Raw genomic sequence first — 20,932 nt, forward strand, 5'->3', positions numbered from 1 at the left:
TGACCCATAGGCTGTGTGCTGGATGTAGACTTCAGCAAGATGATCCAAGCTGTGGTCTGCAACTAACTCTCAGCTGCATCCTGTCTCAACCACGGGTTTGGGGGAAAACATCCCATGAAGGAAAAAAAAAATATCAACTTACGGAGGGGAATGGCAAAGACTCGCTTGCCAGAGTTGCTGGACCAGAGTTCACTGTTAGTCTGCCCTGATGCTGCCTAGCCTGGCCAGCAGGATCCAATGCCCTTATTAGACACCTACAGACTTAACATCCACACACAGGAGGACGAGCCTCACACACCCTTCACTTCTGCCTCTGACTACACAGTCCCATGCTAAACTGCCTCCTAACACTCTGCACCTTGCAATGAGAAGCCTGTCAGGCAGAAAGCTGAGTGGGAGGGGTACTCAGGGTTCTGGAGAAGCTGTGAGCATCTACTAAGTACAGGTTAGAGTGAGAGCTTTGCTATGGGTGATTTCTTGAAGTTTGCTTTTGCATCTCCTTTTCAAAAGCAAAAAGGTCACATACACACATCTCTGCATGGCTCCTACAGAAATCCTAAAGACAACACAGATTGGCGCAATTTCCGCAGTATGCACGTGATGTAGAAGGCACACTAGATATTGCTAATGCTCCAATAGCCCTGGGGACCTCCTTTTAGCTGTGTGAACATTAGGTATCCATTGACTGTAAGCCTGGGCTGCAGACCTGTGGGTCTAGATCCCATACTCTGAGTAAAGTTGCTCTCAGTTGAACCAGAAGGTAGAAAAGATGTTTACATATTTGAATGGGATTATCTTCAGGTAACTGGGCTTCCCTGGTGGCTCAGTGGTAAAGAGTCCACCTGCCAATGCAGAAGCCACAGGAGACGCAGGCTTGATCCCTGGGTGAGGAAGATCCCCTGGGAGAGGAAATGGGAGCCCACTCTAGTATTCTTGCCTGGAGAATCCCATGGACAGAAGAAGCTGGCAGACTACGGTCTATGGGGTCACAAAGAGTCAGACATGACTTAGCAACTGAGCAACAACAACAATCTTTAGGCAAGGTCTTTGAAATCTCCTGTTATCCAAATGCTCAAGATTTCTCATTGTGTTTTAAATCACTTGACAGTCCGTGAGGCACTTTTGGAAACCAGCAGCCGTCTTTTTAAAGCAATGATCCCTGAACACAGAAATAAAACCAGAGGAGCAAAGACCTTATGTCCTTCGGTGAAAATAAAGGACAAGGCTACAGGGCCCACATGCCCTTGCTGTGGCCTCCCAAGTGTGGCTTTCTGAGCCATGGTTGAGCAGGACATGCTCTGAGTTACACTTTCAGAGCCACCACCTCCTCCCCGCTCCATGTGGCAGCCCCTGGCCCTCCTGTCACCTGTCCCAATGCTGTCAGCTGCCTGCAGACCCCAGCCCCATGCTAGCTGTAAGCAGGTCTCAATACAAGTCAGCAGCAGAGTGGGTGGGCTGAATGGCAAAGCCTCCCCGCTCCATGCGTGCCCCCCTTGTTTTCATCGGTCCTCTCCACAGGCGCCAGCTGCCTCGTTTAAGAGCAGCCTTTATGCTGTGCTTCACCTGTATTCCTGGCTCCTTCCAGTAGCTGGCTCGGCTCTTGGGAGGCCTGTGCTGTCTGCCCAGGCGCAGAGTCCCGCAACCCCAGAGTGGAGGTGGGGTGGGCAGGTGAATGGGGAAGGCATGGCTTTCCTTCCTTCTCTCCTAGGAGTCAGAGGAGGGCCGGCCTGCACAAGGCAGAGGTCCAGGGTGACGGCCAGGACGTCTCCCTTAGGGTGCCCCTTTGCAGAGTCTGGGATCAAAGACAGAGCCTTGTTCCAGAGGACAAGCACCCAAGCAGGTGGGCAGTGGGCAAGCAGATCACCTTGCCCTGCCCGGGAGCAGGAGAGAGAGGAGGGCACAGAATCGTGGGAGCTTCTGTGGGCCCAAAACGAAGAGGCCCCACCACTGGACGACCCCAGCGGTGCTCCTAGCTGGAAGGGCCAGGCTTGACGCTGTTCAGACTTTCTCCCCAGGGCCCCCCCACCCCCCACCCAGCAGGCGCCTTTCTCACCACGCTGCTCAGACTCCTTACCAGGAGAGGTACCAGGCAGCTTTTACTAAACGATTCCTTTATTCACATTTTTATTTTTCTCTCTTCCTGATACCAGTGACTGGCTCTGCCCTGCGGCGCCGATGGCATAAGGGGCCATTTCACTGCGATGCTTTCTGAGGTTCGACTTCTCACCTCTGAGTGGCCAGAGTTCTCTTCTGGGCTAAGAAATCCCCAGAGGCCCAGCTGATGGTGGAAAAGAATGTTCACAACTCATCTATTTCTCCGATGTTCCCAAAGAGAGATGCAGCCCACGGAGGGCAAGTCCCTTTCCGCCACGCCCGCCCCCCCCCCCAGCACTCCCCCCAACCCCAGACACCGCCCCCTCACAGAAAAGTGCTCTCCGTCTGCCCAGCCGGGGGAAGCGTGTGCAGCCCCACCCTCTGCACGGCCTCTCCCAGCCAGTGAAAACGTTGCTGTCTTGGTTAAAGGCCAACTTAATCCTCCCAACTTCGGCTGCACTTGGGTTGTTTCACAGTGGACAAGTATGCTGGGGAAGGCTGCCAGGCCGTGGTGGAGGTGGTGTGTGTGTGTGCGGCTGCGGGCCTGTGCATGCGTGCATGTGTGTGTGCGCTCCTGCACGGCTAGCGTATGTGCCCGTGTGCGTGTGCCTGCACCGGTGGCGTCGGCGCCTGTGTGCACATGCGCCCACTTGTGGTTTGCTTGGACTAGGGTGGCGGGGACCCGGCCAGCTCCACCAGAGCTCAGCTCAGACGCGGGACCGGGGTCTTTCCGGGACTGCTTCATCTCAGGCCAAGTCCTGCTCCAGCAGAAGCCAAAGGGCCAAACCCTGGTGCAAAGCCCCGAAGTGCTACTGCCGCCCCTCAGACTGCCATGGGGACATTAAACCTTCAACAATCTGGGGCTCCGACGGCTGGTTCTTGGTTCTCTGCCTGGAAAAACAGTAGGCGAATAGTAAAACCTTAAATTCTAACATGTGTAAGTTATACATCTTATTTTCATTTTCAGCCCTTGTTCCCCTCTGTAAGACATCAGGAAAAAATTACCGTCTGACTTCTAATATCTCAGTGGAGCATTTATCTCCCAGCTATGATAAGTGATCTTCAATATTTTTTTCCTTTCAGATTAAGAAACAAATTCATTTAATTTTCTTTATTGAATGTGCTCTGGCCTCCCCCTTCCCCTGCCGTGTCCCCACCCTCCTTCCCCTCTCCTCTCGGGCTCAGGGACCATTGCTTGCATGCCCTCCGTGTTGCTGCCTTTTCAGGATGGGCGGGTCCATCTGGCACAACCCTGCTCCTCGCCTGCTCCTTTAGGCTTCAGCATGGTCTGTTCCTGCCCACAGCAGAGAGAGGGAGGGCAGCGGCCAGACCTCTGGAAAACCGTTGTAGGTTCTGCAGCCCAGAGTTGGCCGGCTGTAATCTGAACCTTATCTGAACTCCTGGGTCTGAGGGCCTGGTTTGGAGCTCTTGTGAAGACTGACTGTCTCCCAGGTTGCCAGAACTGATGCTTCCTGCTCTGGACAACCGGGAGGGTGGGTGGGAAAGCTGCAGCCTCTCCTTGGTCTCTAGTCATCTCCTTCGGCCCTGGCACTGGGGGAGTGGCTGAGCGGAAGTGGCAGGGCAGGATAGCACTGCCCTAGGCACACCAGGAGAGTCTGTGACCCCAGGCTCTGGGTAGGTGGTGTGTTTTGCCAGCCTGCTGAGGCACCAGGTGGCCACAAGGGAGATGTCAGCTCCGTCTCCAGACAGATAGATGCTCCTTGCTGAACTGAAGCCCTATGCTCCCATGTTGCAAAATAGCAGGGGCTAACCATGTACTTCTCTGGTTTTCTTAACCATAGGAAAGAGGTGTTAACCTTTGTCATGTCTGACCTGGAGAGTGATGGGGAGATTCAAACACTCTATGAGAAGCACATTGAAATGATACACATGCAATAGTAAAGAGTGATTCAGGGCTCAATGACTGTTCAGCCCCTCTGGAAGGCACTATTGAGGATTGCTGTTGTTGTTTAGTCGCTCAAATGTGTCTTGACTGTGCAACCCCGTAGACTGTAGCCTGCCAGGCTGCTCTGTCCATGGAATTTTTCAGGCAAGAATACTGGAGAGGGTTGCCATTTCCTTCTCCAGGGGATCTTCCCAACCTAGAGATCGAACTTGAGTCTCCTGTACTGGCAGGAAGATTCTTTACTGCTGAGCCACCAGGGAAGCCCACTATTACAGGATACTTGAGGTTAAAAAAAAAAAAAAGCCATGGCATTGATCCAGCCAGGGGAAGGGCACCTGCCAGGCTAACCATCCCACAGTGTGACAAGTCCTAGAGCCATGGCCGAAACAGGGTGCAGTGGGAGTGGGGAGAGGCCTGTCCGGGAGCTAGGTCCAGTGCTTGCGCCTGGGGAGGGTAGGTCGCCTGGCAACAAGGCTAAAAGTGTCAGCTGCAGGCAGAGCCGAACTCAGAGGTCCAGACTCCAGTCTGAGGGCTGTGACGCTGCCAGAAAGTCTTTAAGTACCGTAATTATAGGATTGGGCTGGGATTTGGAGAAAACTAGTGGCCGTGTGGATAGAAATAAGGCAGCGTCAGCAGCACCCCCATCGCCCTCGTCCCACCCGGTAGGGCTGGGCAGAGGCTCCACGGATGCTCTGGTGGCAGTGGCAACGGTGACACTGATGCCTTCCCCTGAGCTTTGTCTCTTCTCGCTCCAGGGAGTCTCCGGTGGACTGCAGTGTCAGCAAATGCGGCAAGCTCGTGGGCGGAGGCGAGTCCAACACCATGAGCTACAACAGCTACATGGACGAGAAGAACGGCCCCCCTCCCCCCAACATGACCACCAACGAGAGGAGGGTCATCGTCCCCGCAGGTACTTTGGGAACCCTTTCACTGGGTGCCACCCACGTCCTCAGTCTTCTGAGCTCGTCGTCCTGGGGAGGGGCATCTACATCTTCACCTGGTACCCTGTTCTCTGTGGAAATGCTTACCTGGGAAAGCTGCACCTTCTTCCCTGGCCACCCTCCATGACAGTTTCCCAAATGTCACCGGAACCCTGACGCACAGATTCGGGAAGCCCCGCCCTCAACAGGTCACATCACACTTTCTACCCTCAGTGCCTGGTTCCACGGACAAGGCCTGCCGAGAGAGGAGAGGCAAGATCTTCTGAACCCCAAAGGAATCCTGGGAACACCCAGACGTGCCCACCCTTGCCTTTAAGGACAAGAGTGGCCCGGAGGTCTGTCCTGTCCATCGGGCATGCACTTCCTGGCATCCGCAGGGTCCCACCTTTCCAGAATTACAGCCATCTCTTCCAGGTCCAAAATAGAAACAACTATATTTAACAAAAGGAGTGCCTGAACATGTGTGCAGCACGCTTTGTCATTCTGTAAAAATAGGCTATTTTTCCTAGGTATCGGTGCTGTTGGTCACAGAAAATAAAATCATTGTTCAGGCCTTCTGTGTGCTGGCTGGACACTGGCCTCGGCTGGCGAGCTCAGCTGCCTGTTGAAAAGGGAGGAGAAACTACCCCGTGTAGAGTCCGTGCCAGGTAGAAGGAGCCAGAGTGTTCAAATTTGAGGCAGTCAATGACTTACCAAAATAAGTTTACCCGAAAGGTGAACCCCTTCCATTTGGGAACGTGTAAATGCAGTTGTGAATGAAAGCCAAGGATTAGATGTCCCTTTGAGGTAATCCAGAGGAATTTGCGGGTCGGTCTAGAAGGTGTGGTTCTGTAACAGGCCACTCCGTCCTCGGCCCTCTGTATTTCCTTTCCATGGGAAGCTGTGTGTCACCATCTCCTAGGACTGCAGACACATGCTTGTGCTCCAGGCCAGACTCCAGGTGGCAGGGGCAGGAGGGGTGGGGACAGGGGAGACGGGAGGGCTGGGCTCTTAGGAACGTCTCTGTGCCCTGCAGGACTTGAAAACTGCTCATAAAGCATGTTTATTTCCTTCTTCCATAAACTTGTGGCCTCCCAGAGGAAGAGGAAGAATAGCTCCGTATACTGAGTGCCTCCTGGTGCTGGGCACCGTGCAAGCAGCTTCATCCTTGTGATGTTACTTCTGTCTCTAACATCGAGAAAGAAGCATCTGTAGCTGATCTCCCCTCCCTCGGGACACCAGCTAGGAATGTTTAGCTCAGGTGCATCTGTGAGAGCCAAGAGAACTGTGCCTTTTCCCTTCTCATAGAGAGAAGGCAGAAATGAAACTGAACTAAAACTGGCCTGGAGAGAAACTTCTGGACTCCCCACATTGGAGCCAAGCCTCTCCAAGCCTTTGCTCACTTGGAACCAAACTCTCCCCCCCCCACCGCCCCCCGCTTCTCTCAACAGTGGCCAACATAGGGAGGAAATCTTGAGGACAGAAGAGTTAGGGGGCCAGAGGTTGTCTCTGAACCAAATGTTGACAGCATTTCATTTCCGAAGTCACTTTGGGGAGAAGATAGGGGAAAGAAGGGAGGGGAATGACCAGACTGGTTGACCCTTCAACTCTGAAGTAGTGTTGAAGTACTTTTGAAAAGATAATCAAGGTGGCAGTCTTAGGGGGCCAAGGTCACCAGAGCAGTAATAGTGAAAATAGCATAAATTCCCATCAAAAATGTTCCAAGCACTTCGTGTCATGGATCTGCTAGCCAGGGCTTCACTTCATTACTTTACTCCTGGCGGGATCTTGCAGCATTATCCTCACACGTTTTGGCTTCCTCCTGGCCAGCCTCCTAGACATAAGAGAAAGTCTCACAAATCAAGGCCATAAAACATCGGTGGAACAACCCATTGGATTTATGGTGGGATTTGAAGACAAGCATAAACGAGGGCCCTAGTTCATCACCAGTTCCAAGTTCAGATGGGAAGAAACTAGGACTAAATCATCCAGGAAATACATTTGGAAGAGCTTAGCACGCTCCGGAGTGGAAGATTTATAATTCATTGTGCTGTAAAGGGAGAGAAATAATATTGTGATAGAGCCCAAAGCAAGGGCGGAAATAATAAAATAAATAAAACCTACAGTGTAAAATTGAATTGGAGGCCTTGGATATTCAAAGTGAGAAATTAGGAGAAGCAGAGGCGAGCTGATGAAATAATATGTGACATAATCCAGGTTCCCCCAGGACATTTTCCTTTAGAATTCTGAAATGGTGCAAAATCATGTCCATTTACCAATGGTCCATGCCTAATTGTTCCTGGAGAGTAAAAGAGTGAAACAAAGCAAGAAATTTATGTGAGATTCAGAGAGGGAGAGAGATCCAGACTTGTACAATGTAGCCCTGAGTAGCTCTGCTTTTGGAAGTGATGGCAAAGCACCTCCTGAATGAATTAAGACAGGATGGTGAGAGGGGAGGAGACTTAGGGTGCAGGGACCCTCAGCTAAGTGCAGTCCTGGGAGGCTTTCAGTCGAACCCTGGCTCATACTAGGATTAAAGGTCAGGTTGAGGACTTAATGTTTCAGGACTCCACTTCCCACCTTCGAAATGAAAATAGCCATTTTTCAGGGTATTCTTGATGAGTAAAAAATAGCACACTTGAAGCAGCGGGCATCTAGGAGGTGTTCAAAGTCTGGACTGTTACAAGTTTCTGGGCATTGGGTGCTTAGCATGAACCCTGCTTCTCTCCCCACGGCCCTTCCTAATCATTCAAACCTGCTCCCATTTTTACCAAGAGCCTTAACAGACCCTTAGAATGAGAAAGTGAGGTGGTAGCACAGATATTCCTACCAAATAGCCGGCTAATAAAACAGGTTCAGTAGAAGCTAGGGGCTACTATTAAGTCTCCTCCCCTCCTCCAGGAAACCTTCCATGATTGCAAATTCACAGTCACCCCTTCTGCCGACCAGTCCTCAAACTGCCACCACAAAAATCTGTTGCTTAATTCTGTGCTTTCCTGCCTGAGTTTTCCTGGGCATGGGTCTTCCTGTGATGAGCATGTTTAACTATTTGTTGGTTTAGCTAATTATCTCTAATAATTAGGTGCCAAGGAGAGAGCTGGTTATCAAATTGTGATATGTGATAAGATATAAGGGTTCCACCTACTGTGGAACCTGCTAGAACTCATCACGGCGCTCAGAGTACACACGTTTCCCCCTACCACACACACACCTGTTTAGGAAAGAGTCTGAGGGTCCCAAGTGGAGATCTAATACCTTGAGGTTCTAGGACCTCAGCCCTTACATTGTTTATCCTCAAGAGTGAAAACATTTTCTCCGTCCAACACCATTTCCCTTCTTTGGGGATTCAAATATCCTAAAAACTCTGGGGGGATGATTTTAAAGAGCTTTTAGTACCACTGTCCCTAAAAGGAGAAAATCCGGGTTGGAGTTAAGCTGAAGACTTAACACCACTGGGTTTTCCACCTGCACAGATGGAATTGCAGTCTAAGTGTGCAGGCCCGTCTTTTCTGCAGCCATAGAAGAGATTGCTGTTGCTTCATGAACTCACTGATGTTCTTAAGATATGGATGGTGGCCCTTTCCAGAGCCGTTGGTCCCTGCTCTAGGCAACTGGGCTTATTTTCATTCTGATGCCATGATTTCTCAGGCAGAGGTTTCAGTTGCCCTCCAAAGACTTGAAAGAGAACATCCTATCTGGGTGCATAGTTACCGTCTAAGAACCTTTTCAGAGCGCTAAGTGGTTCAGGCTGCACCAGATGCGATGGCGCCAGATGCGTGTTCTGGGAGGACCATCTGGGGTGGGGGTGGGGGACCGCTTTCCCTCTGTAGGAGGGGCACTGAGGAGGGAGGAGATGGGAGAAAGGTGGAGGTGGGGAGAGAGAGAAGAGACAGACAGAGAAGGGGAGGAGCCCTGCCTCTGGCAGCCTTGCTAACAGCCTGTCTCTCCTGCAGACCCCACGCTGTGGACACAGGAGCACGTGCGGCAGTGGCTGGAGTGGGCGATAAAGGAGTACGGCTTGATGGAGATCGACACGTCTTTCTTTCAGAATATGGACGGCAAGGAACTGTGTAAACTGAACAAGGAGGACTTCCTCCGAGCCACCTCCCTCTACAACACGGAAGTGCTATTGTCACATCTCACCTACCTCAGGGAAAGTAAGTGCCCGGTCCCTAACATTTCTGGGTAGCGAAACACCCCCAGAGGCTATAGCGCCAAGTCCCCAGGGCTGGAGAGAACTCTGCCTGGCCGCTCAGGATGCAGACTGGTTCCCATAGTGACAGCCCAGGGCAAGGAGATAGGGTCCCTGCCTCAGTTTATGCTGGGTGGGTGCTATAGTAGCGACACCTCTGGGTGTCAAGTTGCTAAGGTCACATTGGCTCCCAGGGACCCTGCGAGGGGGCTGACCCTGTCCTGCCATGTCAAAGGAAGGAAAACAAAATATGAAGAAAAACTAGGGAACTGCAGCCATGTGTGTGTGTGTTGAGGGCAAGTCTGCTGGAGGCTGGTCGCACCCTTCCCATGAGAATCCCTTTCTGGAAACTACTTTGCCTCACATTAGAAATAGATGGATGCCCTGGCTGGTTCTATCTTGAGCAATGATTTCAAGTTTCTACAAAATTCTAGGTTCACGGGTTTACTTTTTTGAATATTTACACATGAAGTTCTTCTTATTCTTGGGTTTTCTCTGGCACTGCCCGCTGTTACCTATACACTCTTCTCAGCTAAACAGGAAGAGTAGCAAATGCTACGGATGGGTTAGGATCTGTTGGAGACTCTCCTGGCAGAGTGAGAAGGAAAAGAGCTTTGGAAAGGGAGAATTTGTAAAAGAAAAGGCACAGTTGTCCAAAGGATTTATCCAGTACAAGGATTTTCTAAAACCAAGCCCCGTCAATTTGATATGAATTTCATCTGATATGAAATATACACAGAGATAGGAACAGAATTTTTGAAACCCACTAATAACCTCAGCCTTAACTCTTTACCAGAAAAGTGTAAGTCATTCAGTCATGTCCAACTCTTTGTGAGTCCATTGGACTGTATAGCCCACCAGGCTCCTCTGTCCATGGAATTCTCCAGGCAAGAATACTGGAGTGGGTAGCCATTCCCTTCTCCAGGGGATCTTCCCGACCCAGGGATTGAACCTGGGTCTTCCGCATTGCAGGCAGATTCTTTACCATCTAAGCCACCAGGAAAGCCCCAAGCAGGTGGAACATCAATAACCCCAAGTACCAAAGGATTGTTCTGTGACCAGAAAAGATGGTACTAAGATGGGGAAGCAGAAGATACAGGAGAACAGATGTGGTTCATTCTACAAGGGGTTTTCTAGCAGTCAGCCCTGCCCGAAGATCTACCGGCAGCCTCAGGATGCAGGGTTTGCTGTCTGTGGCCAAGGCTGCAGGAGTTCAGCCTTACAGTGAGGGAGGTTGGTGGTTTGAAAGCCCCTGTACAACTGAAGTCCTTGGACAGCGTTTAAAGGCCGCTTCCCCAGTCTCTTGGGCTCTGGTGGGTTAGTTCTTCGTTTGTTTTCCGTGTTTGGTGTGTCTTCAGCTCGCCAGTCCTGGGAGCTTCCATCTCCTTCTGCACCAGTGCACTCTGCAGGGTGGGCTGGGGGGCAACACACACTGGCTGTAAAAACGAAGAACTTTTAAAATGCCTTCGGAAGTTTCCACTGGTGCCTCCGGGCTCCCCGGTCACCCCTCCAATGCGTCTGGTAGGCAGTGGGATTGTGTGGGTGATGCAGTGTATGTTAACAGCAGAGGAATTACCTCATGTCTGAGTCTTGCTGCAACATGAGGTCAGCCCAAGAAACGATCGTTTCAAAAACGGGGGCAATTTTCCACCCAGTCTTTCTGAGCTTTGGAGAATGAGCATTTTCTAACAATCCATATTTCTGTAAGTGTTTATAGGGTTTTTTTTTTTAAGAAAGAATCTTTGCACAGAGTCCTGCAGCGATGCTAGCTGGGCAGGGCAGGGGTGGAAGTGGGCACACGGAAGCTGAGCGTGATGCGTGACGAGGAGAGACCACCAGTGAAACAGAAACACTCACCCATTCTGCCTTTCTGCACCTCCTGGCCTCATACAGCGGATGGTCTGGGAATCGCTGGCCCCTTTTCTTTGTTTGTGGGGGAAGAGATGGACAGAGGTGAGGACGGTGACTGTGGGGCCCTTAAAGGGCCCAGTTTTCAGATGCCCTTGATGGGGAGTGTGTAAGCACATTCTGACTAACGCGAGTGCTGTGCGTTTTAAGTCACTCCAGTCGTGTTTGACCCTTTGGGATCCTATACTGTGGCCTGCCAGGCTCCTCTATCCTTGGGTTTTCCCAGGCAAGAATACTGGAGTGGGTTGCCCTGCCCTCCTCCAGGGGATCTTCCTGACCCAGGGATCAAACCCAGGTCTCTCCTGTCTCCTACATTGGCAGGCAGATTCTTTATCACGAGTACCACCTGGGAAGGCCTGACTGATGTGGGGAGATGCCATTCATGCCATGTGATCCCAGCCCCTGCCTTCTGGTGGGTCCATGAACATACCCAGGTCCTCGCTAGGACTTCGTCTCACAGAAGAACCCAAGCCACAGATGCTGAAGCAAAACCAGCCTCTGCTCAGAAGGCCCAGGAGTTAAACATGGTGGTCGTGGATAAACCGTTCAGGAGGCTTCCTATCAGAGGAGAGCAGATAACAAAGAGCAGAGGGCCGAGCAGCCTGAGGAGAAGTGGAGGCCAGACAGTTTGGTTTGGGAGTTGTAGGTAGCGGGGCATGAAAAAGGATGGATTTCTTCTTTCCTTCTCAGAATATTTGTAGACATTAAAAAAGATAGCCCCAAAGCAACAAAAATATGAAATTTCCAGAAAAGAACTTAGGAGCAGAGCAAATTCCCAGAGCTGAGTGGAGATGAACAAACCACAGATAGGATATAATGTTGGGTGAAACAGCAAAATATAAAGGAGTCTGTGCAGAAATAGAAAACCACGTCTGCCTGCAAAAGTGAAAATTAAAATACTTGTATTAAGGTTCAAAAAAACTTGCCCCAGCATAGCCTTGTAGTCTGGAGGCCTTTTGAGGACTTTAGGCTTAAAATGATCCCCTATCATGGAAATAACTTTTGATTCTTGCCTCTTTTTCGTTGGTGTCTAGTCTCTGGGACCCCTGGTGGTGAGTGGTCCACGGAGACCCCCGCAGGAGGTCGTGTTTGTGGTGACTGTGCCCTTTCGGTACTGTGGGGGAACTCTCCAGGGCCCTGCAACTTGCCTTCAAACACTGCTTTGTTTTCCCCGTCTTGTTTCCAGCGGATGTTTTGTGCGGAGGCAAGGAGGCCAGCCCTCAGGGGAGAGGCCCGGGCAGCCGAATAGAGGCCGGGAGATGGGTGCTAATTCCTCTTGTTTTGTCATCTGTTCTTTCATGGAGGAGGGGATAAGGTTCAGACAGTTCGACTTTGGTGAGGAGGTGGAAGGAAAACAGCTGAGCTTCTCAGCACAGAGGGAGGAAGTACTGCAGGGCTAAGGAAAGTGGATGGAAGAGAGTCAGAGTCCTTGTAACTTAGCCTCGGTCAGAAGACTATAAAACAGTCGAACCTCTCAGAAGTCTCTGAGCTTTCTGAACTTTAATGGAAAAAAAGACAAGGTTGAATTAAGAAGGTCCCCAGTGACTCAGTGGCAAAAAATCCGCTTGCCAGTGCAAGAGATGTAGGTTCGATCTCTGGGTTGGGAAGACCCCCTGAAGGAGGAAATGGCAACCCACTGTAGTATTTTGCCTGGGAAATTCCATGGACAGAGGAGCCTGGTGGGCTACAGTCCATGGGGTCAGACAGGACTTAGTGACTAAGCAACAACAACATAATATTTACACTTTCACAAAAGGTGCTTGAGTATTTATTTGGTGGTCAGGGAGAGGAGCTATACTTTCAAATTTCAAAAACCAAGTTTCAGATTAAAATGTATTTTCCATGATGGAGAAGAAATATCAGTGTCCTAAGCACTGGCTAGCATGCTAGGATGTGCCTGGCCTGCCCAGAGGCTCCTATTCTCCTTACCCTGGCTTTTCAGCCAGCCCGGGCGACGTGGCTTGTACCTGATACCGCCCCTCCATAATGTCACCTGCTCTTGAAATGGGAGGAGGACAGGTCTGGAGAGATGCCCACAGTGCTTGGGATCATTCTACTGTCCCCTGAGGACACCAGGGCTCACACCGCATCTGCCCAGTTGTCATCCACTTTACGGGGACAAGATGCCCCCTTGTGGACACCGTGGACAGCTGATTATAAATTCCCATTTTAAAGCCAAAGCCACTGAGGCCTGGAGTGCTTCAGAAATTGGTTCAAAGGCACCCAGCCTGTAGAGAGCAGCTTGGTATCTAAGACCCAGGTTTCCTGAGTCCCAGGCTGCAGCCAGGCTCACGACCTCACACTCTAAGTCAGAGGCCAGGCCTTATAGAGAGTGCCTGCTTACCTGGGCCGCCTGGTCTTCCCTCTCCTGCTGTGGGGTTAGCCTCAGGCCCTGGCCACACACACAGACACACCCCTGGAGGGCTAGGCCACTTTCCCCACAGCATTTTCTGTTTTCATTTGTACCTAGAGATAAATGCTTTCTGAAAAACTTCCCTGTGGCCTCCCGGAATGAGGCCACTTAGGACAAACCTATCTGGGTGCCAGTCCTGCCCCTCTGCCTTCCGCGGGGTGCCCCACACCCTGGACCCGCCAGGCGGCCCTATCAGTATCTCTCGCAGGCATACCTCGTTTGGCAGAGGCTGTATTTACAGTCTCGGGCTGCGGGAAATGAGATTGGGTGTCATACGGCAAGATTGGGACGGACCTCAGAGGAAGTGGGAGCTGTCCCCAATGGCAATTCAGACCCAGGGCCACTGGGGGGAGTTTGGGCCTGAAGGGTCCCCAGCGGGATGGCTGGAGGCAGAAGAAGAGCCTTTTTCCATTCTACGGCAAGTCGTGTTCTGTCTGTCTATCTGCGTCTGACCTGGGAAACAGGCTAAGAAATAGCGTTTTGAAATAGTGGCAGCGCTAGAGACATGAAATATATTGGGTGACAGGGAGACCGCAGCAAAGGTATCTATCTTGATTCCCATTTTTAATTTAAACTTAATGGAAAACACATTTTGCGTTTTGTGGCGCTCCCACCGGCCTCCTCAGATGTTCGGGCAAAGGTGATGGGTCCCGGCAATTAAGTGGGTGAAGTATTACCCCTTCCAGGCCGGGTCTGACTGGTGAAGGAGAACAAAAGGCCGGGTTTCCCCAGACTCAGCCGTCAGCCAGGCTGTTTCGAGCACAGAGCCTCCTTCCTCCTCCCTCCCCACCTGCACCCTTCAGCCAGAGCCATTGATGGCAACGCAGAGAAAAGGGAGCCCAGCTTCAATAGGCTGGCGGCGGGGCTGGCGGGGTCTCTGCAAGGCGGGAGACAAAGCCTTTGGCGCTCAGACGGTCATTGTCTCGGCTGCAGGTGCCCCAGATGAAGACCAGGTCCGTTGTCGGCGGGGGGTGGGGGGCAAGGGGCTGAAGAAAGCCCAATTGTTGGACTCCCCACACCTGCGAGCTTCCCTCTGTTCATTTCCATCCTCTTTCAGATCCCAAATACTGTACCAGTGACGGATGGACTCGACAATGGGAAGTGATTTTGTCCTGGTGCTTTCACATGGGGAAGCCTGTTCCATTAGCAGCCCCTCCGCGCTTTCCAGGGCCCCCAGTACATAGATAAACGTGGATGCTCGCATGCATGAATAAAGACATCAACAGAGAAGGCAACAAACGTTTTAATTAAAGTATTGAACAGAGAGAAGTGCAAAAATCATAAATGCACAAGTCAAGGAATTATCACAGTGTGAAGCCACTCACTCATATGAGCACCCCCAGATCAGGGAGGAGGCTGGAAGCCCCCGTGTGTCCCCTTTCCATCAACCCCGCCCCCCTTCTTTCCCCAAAGCAACCACTGCCCTGATTCCAGCACCCTAAGTGAGTGCTGCCTGTCTCTTAGATGAAGCCTGGAGCGGACTGAGAGCAGGTTTTGTAGGTGGACCAGAATGGATATCCTGTTTCCTGGGCTTGCTGGCTGTGTGACCCTGGGCAGATTGCTTGACTTCTCTGAATGTTGATTCCCTCATCTGTATGAGGATTAAGTGAGAAAACAGAGAGAAAGCATCTGGCAGAGGACAACAGAGCGTAGGCTTCCCTTCTCGCCGCACAGCCTGTTTCCTCTGACCAGGTGGCGTTCACCGCACACAGAAGGGACCCGAAAGCAGGAGAGAGACAGTACCCAAGCCACGGAGTGAAAGGCTGGGCTCCAGGGGGTACCTTTCTGCCTCTAAATGAATTTCTTTAAGGAAAGAGTGTGCCTTGCCACTCTCTGTAGCCTGAGGAACTGGCTAAATAAACTGGTTAAATAAAAACAGGAGGAGAGAAGGAAAAGTTGGTCCCTTGGGAAGGAGGTCACTCTCCCCGAGTCAGCCCTCCACGGGCAGGCAGGCAGCCTCTCCTTCTAGGGGGAAAACTTGAACCAAGAACAGTCTTCAGGGTAGAATCCTTCTCCGGGGTTACCATGAAATATATATTTCACGCAGGCTTTGCCAAGGTCAAATGACCCTTTCTGTAGGCTTTCTGGGAGTTTCCTGTGGAATTCACGTGTGCCCAAAGAAGAACTTTCACCAAGGGGAGAATTTAATAAATGCGGTTTATCTAAGCTTCGTGCTCTCTGCTGCATCTGCGCTAATGACTCAGGCAGTTCAGTCCTCTGAGACCATCATTTTTCTTTATTTGCTCCAGCCATGAGGTTTCCGCCCGAGGCAGAGAATGTCGGGGACAGAGAGGCAGACATTCTTGGTCTTACTCCGGAGACTGTTTTCGCTTCCCTCGAAACGTTTGCTTCCTTTCTGTAACCTCCTCCCAGTCATAGAGGGTTACTTCTTATTGCAGCAGAACTCATTCATAACTCTAATTCCAGAGGACAAGACAAATGCCCAGCGAGCTCTTTTATAAAGAGTTTATTGTGTGTCATTGTGGTGTCTGCGGGAGCAGGGATGTAAAAATAATCGTGGTAGTGCCTAGCGTGCTTTGAACACTCATTGTGAGCCAAGGTCTGTTGTGAACAGTTGTATGTATTACTTGAGTCAGTTGTGTGTATTCAGTCTTCACAACAACCATATCAGGTAGGTGTTATTATTATCCTGTTTCATGGAAGAGGAGCCTGTGGCTTGGAGAGATGAGGCAGATTGATGGAGGTCACCAGGCTGGCAAGTGGTGAGAGGCAGGTCTGACTCTGAACTCTCATCATAAAGATCTATATTAAATGAAGTGTAAAAATCACTTTGTGCTCAACTTCTTGGAGAATGGAATAACCAAATGCATCCGGTTCTCGGATATTCCAGGCATGTGACTGCCTTCTTTCTAAAAGTATCTCCACCTAGCCACACTTTGGCACAAAACTATCTCAATCCCACCAGCATCCCTGCACTGTTTCTTTTTTTTCTTTTTTTGCCTGGAACTGTTTCAGAGCTGAAAGGCATAGTCGCCCAAGCCCAGAGTCAGTGATTCTAGCCAGTTGGATGGTTCTTCCAAAGTTCTCTTGGTCGCCCGGCCTGAAAGGGCCCACAATTTCTCTGAGGCACACAACCAAACGCCCACGGCTGGGTGAGGCAGGCGCTCCACTCCGTGTCCCTTCCGTGACTTGAGGCTAAAAATAGGAATGTCTGGCAGTCCATTCCCTGCTCTGGAGCCCTGGCACCTAAGTCTGTCCACTTGGTCCCAGGGATCAGGGAAAGGATTGTTTAGAAAGACTTTTTAGCCTCCAACACTCATGTCCAGCCTCTCGCGTCCTTTGTAAAAACAGATTCTAGCCCTCTGGATCAAACTTCAGAGCCTCAAGGCGGAGGGCAAAAATGCCTACATTTCCAAAATAAAGCTCTTGAGCTTGCTGGAAACAGAGGAACAAGCCCAGTTTTAGGAATGGGCTCAGTTGCTCAGTCATGTCCAACTCTTTGTGACCCTATGGACTGTAGTCCTCCATGCTCCTCTGTTCATGGGATTTCCCAGGGAAGGATACTAGAGAGGGTTGCCATTTCCTCCCCCAGGGGATCTTCCTGACCCAGGCATCGAACTTGCCTCTCCGGCATTGGCAGACAGGTTCTTTACCACTAGTGCTACCTGGGAAGCCTAGGTTTTAAGAAAGAGGGGAGAATTTTTTTTACATGCGAGATAAGAGAAAACTAGAAAATGCCCAGACTAGTGTTTGCTAAGAGTAGTTCTGCATGAACATTTAATTTTAAAAGATTGTATATCAGCAGCCTTCAATGACAGGAAATTCAGTGTATTACGGCTTATGTCTAGTTGTGTTCTCTTAGACATGAGTAAAGGGAGACAAAAGTTGCTCTGAGGAGCGCTGCCACTCCAACCCCGTTCCCAGCTCCCAGCACTCCCTCCACCAACGTGACCATCCAAGCACCTCGCCCACCTGTCAACCCAAAGGACATCAAAGCAGGAAGGACCTGGCCAGGCCTGTCCTCCTCCAGGGCATGGCAGTCAGTGCCAAGCAGCAGCTGGATCTGGCCAGCACTTGCCCGTGGACAAAACAGAGATGTTCCACAGAGGTAGTATTTACTATCTGGTCTTGATAAAACGTTTGCCAGTCCTTCTTGCAGTTCAAGATGAAGAAATCAAGGTGCAGACCAGTAAAGTCCCTCATTCATCGTCACACAGGGAGTCGGTCACAGGACCAGAACACTGTCTGCAGCCGTGTGTCCCTGCTGGGTTGTAGTGTGGACCCAAGACCTCCAGATCCTTAATCATGGCCACTGCGAGGGCTTGTGTGTGACCCACCCATGAGCATTCTGTCCTAGCTGCCTTGGACCCCAGGAACCCGTGACAGTCTTGCACGTTGGCCCCCCAAATGGCTGGCATTAACTTTTCCCTTCTCTCAAGGAGTCATCTGTCCCTCCATTCTCACTGTCTCCTCCCCTCCCCTGTTCATTCTCATCCATCCCATTTCCTGGTCTTGATCTCGGAAGTTAGTCTGAGACACAACCTGATGTTTTTGCTTCGCCTTTCAGGTTCACTGTTGCCCTATAACACAACCTCCCACACGGACCCGTCCTCACGGCTGAACGTCAAGGAAGGTGAGTGTGTTCTCTCAGCCGTGTAGAGTTGTAGAAGTGTCCCCTGTACCAGTCCAGGACTGTGATGGGAAGACTGGGGTGGGGAGCCTCAAGTGTGGGCCCCAAGTCTCTTGCCCACTCGGCTGTTTTAGAAGCCTAAGCTGATCCCCTTTGTGCTGCTCATTGCAAAAACATGACAGGGGTGTAAAATACCTTGTGATAATATCATAAAAATATGACCTGAGGCTGTTACTCCATGAAAGAAAGCATGTTGCTCTTGGAAGGAAATGGATGCTACTCACTTTCAAAGCCGAAAGGCAGGGGCTTTCTCTGTTGAAGAAAACAAAGTGAAGATTTCGAGGATTCTTGCAATGTCACATTTTCAGGGTTTTTTTTGGTAAGACATTTTAGCACTACCAATTCATTTTTAAAGTGCTGACTTGGGGATATGGTCTAGTTCGCTTGGTTTGGTTTGGTTTGGTTGAGAGAGAGAAAGAAAATCATCTCAGAAAATGGTTTTCGCTGGTGAGGGTTTTAGCAAACATTATAATACATTTCTTATCATCTCTATTTGGGAAACAGTGTTGTGGAGATTTCCTGCTTCAGATACTGTTAGATTCTGGGCATTTAAACAAGTGAATAATTCATAGTACCTGGTTTAAGGGAGAAGAAAATGTGAGTGAAAAAATTTCTGCCCGAGGCAAAAGAAAAATTTCGTGGAGGAAGGGCATTTTGAGTGGGGCCTTGAAGGATGAGTAGGAGTACGATGAGCACTCTCTTCTTGGCTGTCTCTCCTTTAATACTTTTTCTTTAATGCACACCTGCCACATAGAATGAATGAAGGCAGAAGCTGTCGATATTGGTTACATGGAATTAGCACAGCATAATATTGCAGAGAAACATAAGGCTCTTCTACGGGAAGAATCTTAGAGACCATTTAGTTCAAAATTGCCATGGAGGAAACAGAGACTCGGTGAGCTTGGGTGTTTTGACCAAGTTCACACCTTCCATCACATGAGACTTCCTGTTTCCTGTTAACAGTTTATAATCAGATGATGACCAGACAGCTCTGTGGAGGAAGTAGTCAACATAATGAATCTGTTTTGTGAACTTTGCTGGTTTTCTGCAACTTTCTTAACCTCCTACCCCACCCTGGGCCAGTCCTATTTATGCTACTGTTTTCTTTCAAAATCAGAGTTACTGGCTTTTGCCATAAAAAACCTGAAGTCATATTGACTCATTGTACAGTCCAAGCCGCATTTTATTAGGTGACCCACTTAACCATCGCGCTGCAGACACCCATGAAAGAAAGAATGTGCTACAATGACAAACACATGAGACTGAGGTCGGAACACCTCTGGTTCACTTTGGGGAAATCACTTCATGCCCCGAACCTCAACTTCCTGTCAAGTAAAAGGGCCAAATTAAGCCAGTAAGAGGGCTTCCCTGGTAGCTCAGTGGTAAAGAATTGCCTGCAATGCAGGAGACTGGGATTCGATCTCTGGGTTGGGAAAATCCCTTGGAGAAGGGAATGGCAACCCACTCTAGTATTCTTGCCTGGAGAATCCCATGGACAGAGGAGCCTGGCAGGCTACGGTTCATAGGGTCTCAAAACAGTTGGACATGACTGAAGCAACTGAGTACACACACACAGAAGCCAGTAAGAATCCTCCCTGACTTTGGAGTTCTTGGGTTTTAAGGAGATGACCCTGCAGCCTCAGGTGAGGCTCTGCTTCTATCCAGAGTCCCCCCTCCGCTCTGATCTGGTTTGCTTACTGAGCTTTCACTTCACCTGCAGGTAGGGATCCACTTCTTGCAAGGAAGGAAGAAGAGAGGGAGGAAGGAAAGAGTGAAAGAAGGCAGGCAGGAGACCCCTGAAGCTCATGCAGGGCTACAGGCTGAGACCCGCTGCTGACAAAAGGACTAACCAGTGAGACTGTGGGACGGACGCAGTGAGAGGGTATCCGATATTGGACTTTAAATACAGATTTCTGTTAAGAAGCAAGTGTGTCTGGGTTGAACTGATTATTGGCTGATTATTATTGCTCTGGTTATTGACTCATGACTCCTGCAGGGGTCTTAGCTCTCAGCCTGTCCTCTACCTGCACCATGCCCCTTCCTTTCCTGGGTTCTTTTGTGTGTGTACAGTGCTGTGCCGGGCTCTCTGGGGCTTCTGCAGGAGCTGCTCCTCTTCTGAAATGAATGAACTGCAGCCTCCAGGCAAGCGAGCGCTGCCAGACCCTCAGTCAGGTGGTGCCGGGCATTTATCTCCCAGCATTGGCCCTGGTCTCCGGAGACGTCTGCGCTTTGCAGGTGCATCTTTTGTCCACCCCTAAAGCTTTCCACTTGAGATGTCTTGCTGCTCCAGCGGCTCCCCCCTCAAGAGGTGGTCCAAATCTGTCTAAACGGCCCTTGGTCCACAAAACAAAAGTACATTAGCAAGACAAAGCTAGTCACACTCCTCGCTCCCTCCCTTTCACCCTCCACCCCACCCCTCTCTCTTCTGCTTTTCTCTAAGAGCAATCTTGAGTTCTTAAAATTTTAAATGGAAAAATAAAGAGAAGGCATGGTGCAACCTTGGCTCCGCCTTCTTTGAATAAGGCACACGCACAGCCCCAAAGAAACCCAGAGCCCCTCAAGAGATCTGGAGCTGTGTGTGTGTGTGTGTGTGTGTGTGTTTCACAAAGGACAGGTGCTGGCATCAAGCACAAAAGAAAGAAGTTGAGGAGGTGAACGCGTCTGTGAATGCATCTTCACTGTGCTTATCCAGTGAGAATGCCTTTTTACTTTAAAATGGCATAATCACCCTTGCAGCTTGTCTCTTGAAAACCCTTGTACTCGCTAAGGGTTATTGGTGCCCAGGAAGTACTACTAGCTTTTAAAAATCATTTTGTAACAGTCTTTAAGCTTATTTTAAGTTTGTTTT

General features: G+C 50.3%; 1 protein-coding gene across 3 annotated transcripts in view; it reads left to right on the plus strand.

The window, feature by feature from the left end:
- Positions 1–20,932, plus strand: part of FLI1 (Fli-1 proto-oncogene, ETS transcription factor) — a 131,963-nt gene that overhangs the window by 74,703 nt on the left and 36,328 nt on the right. For 2 of the 3 annotated variants that reach the window (XM_070365244.1, XM_005896986.3), the window contains exons 3-5: positions 4,756–4,910; positions 8,874–9,077; positions 17,962–18,027. In XM_070365244.1, coding sequence (XP_070221345.1) covers positions 4,756–4,910; positions 8,874–9,077; positions 17,962–18,027 — 425 coding nt within the window. The remainder of the gene's footprint in view (positions 1–4,755; positions 4,911–8,873; positions 9,078–17,961; positions 18,028–20,932) is intronic. The other variant, XM_070365245.1, reaches the window with a different exon arrangement.

Source organism: Bos mutus, chromosome 29, assembly GCF_027580195.1.
Source record: "Bos mutus isolate GX-2022 chromosome 29, NWIPB_WYAK_1.1, whole genome shotgun sequence".
Classification (NCBI taxonomy): Eukaryota; Metazoa; Chordata; class Mammalia; order Artiodactyla; family Bovidae; genus Bos; species Bos mutus.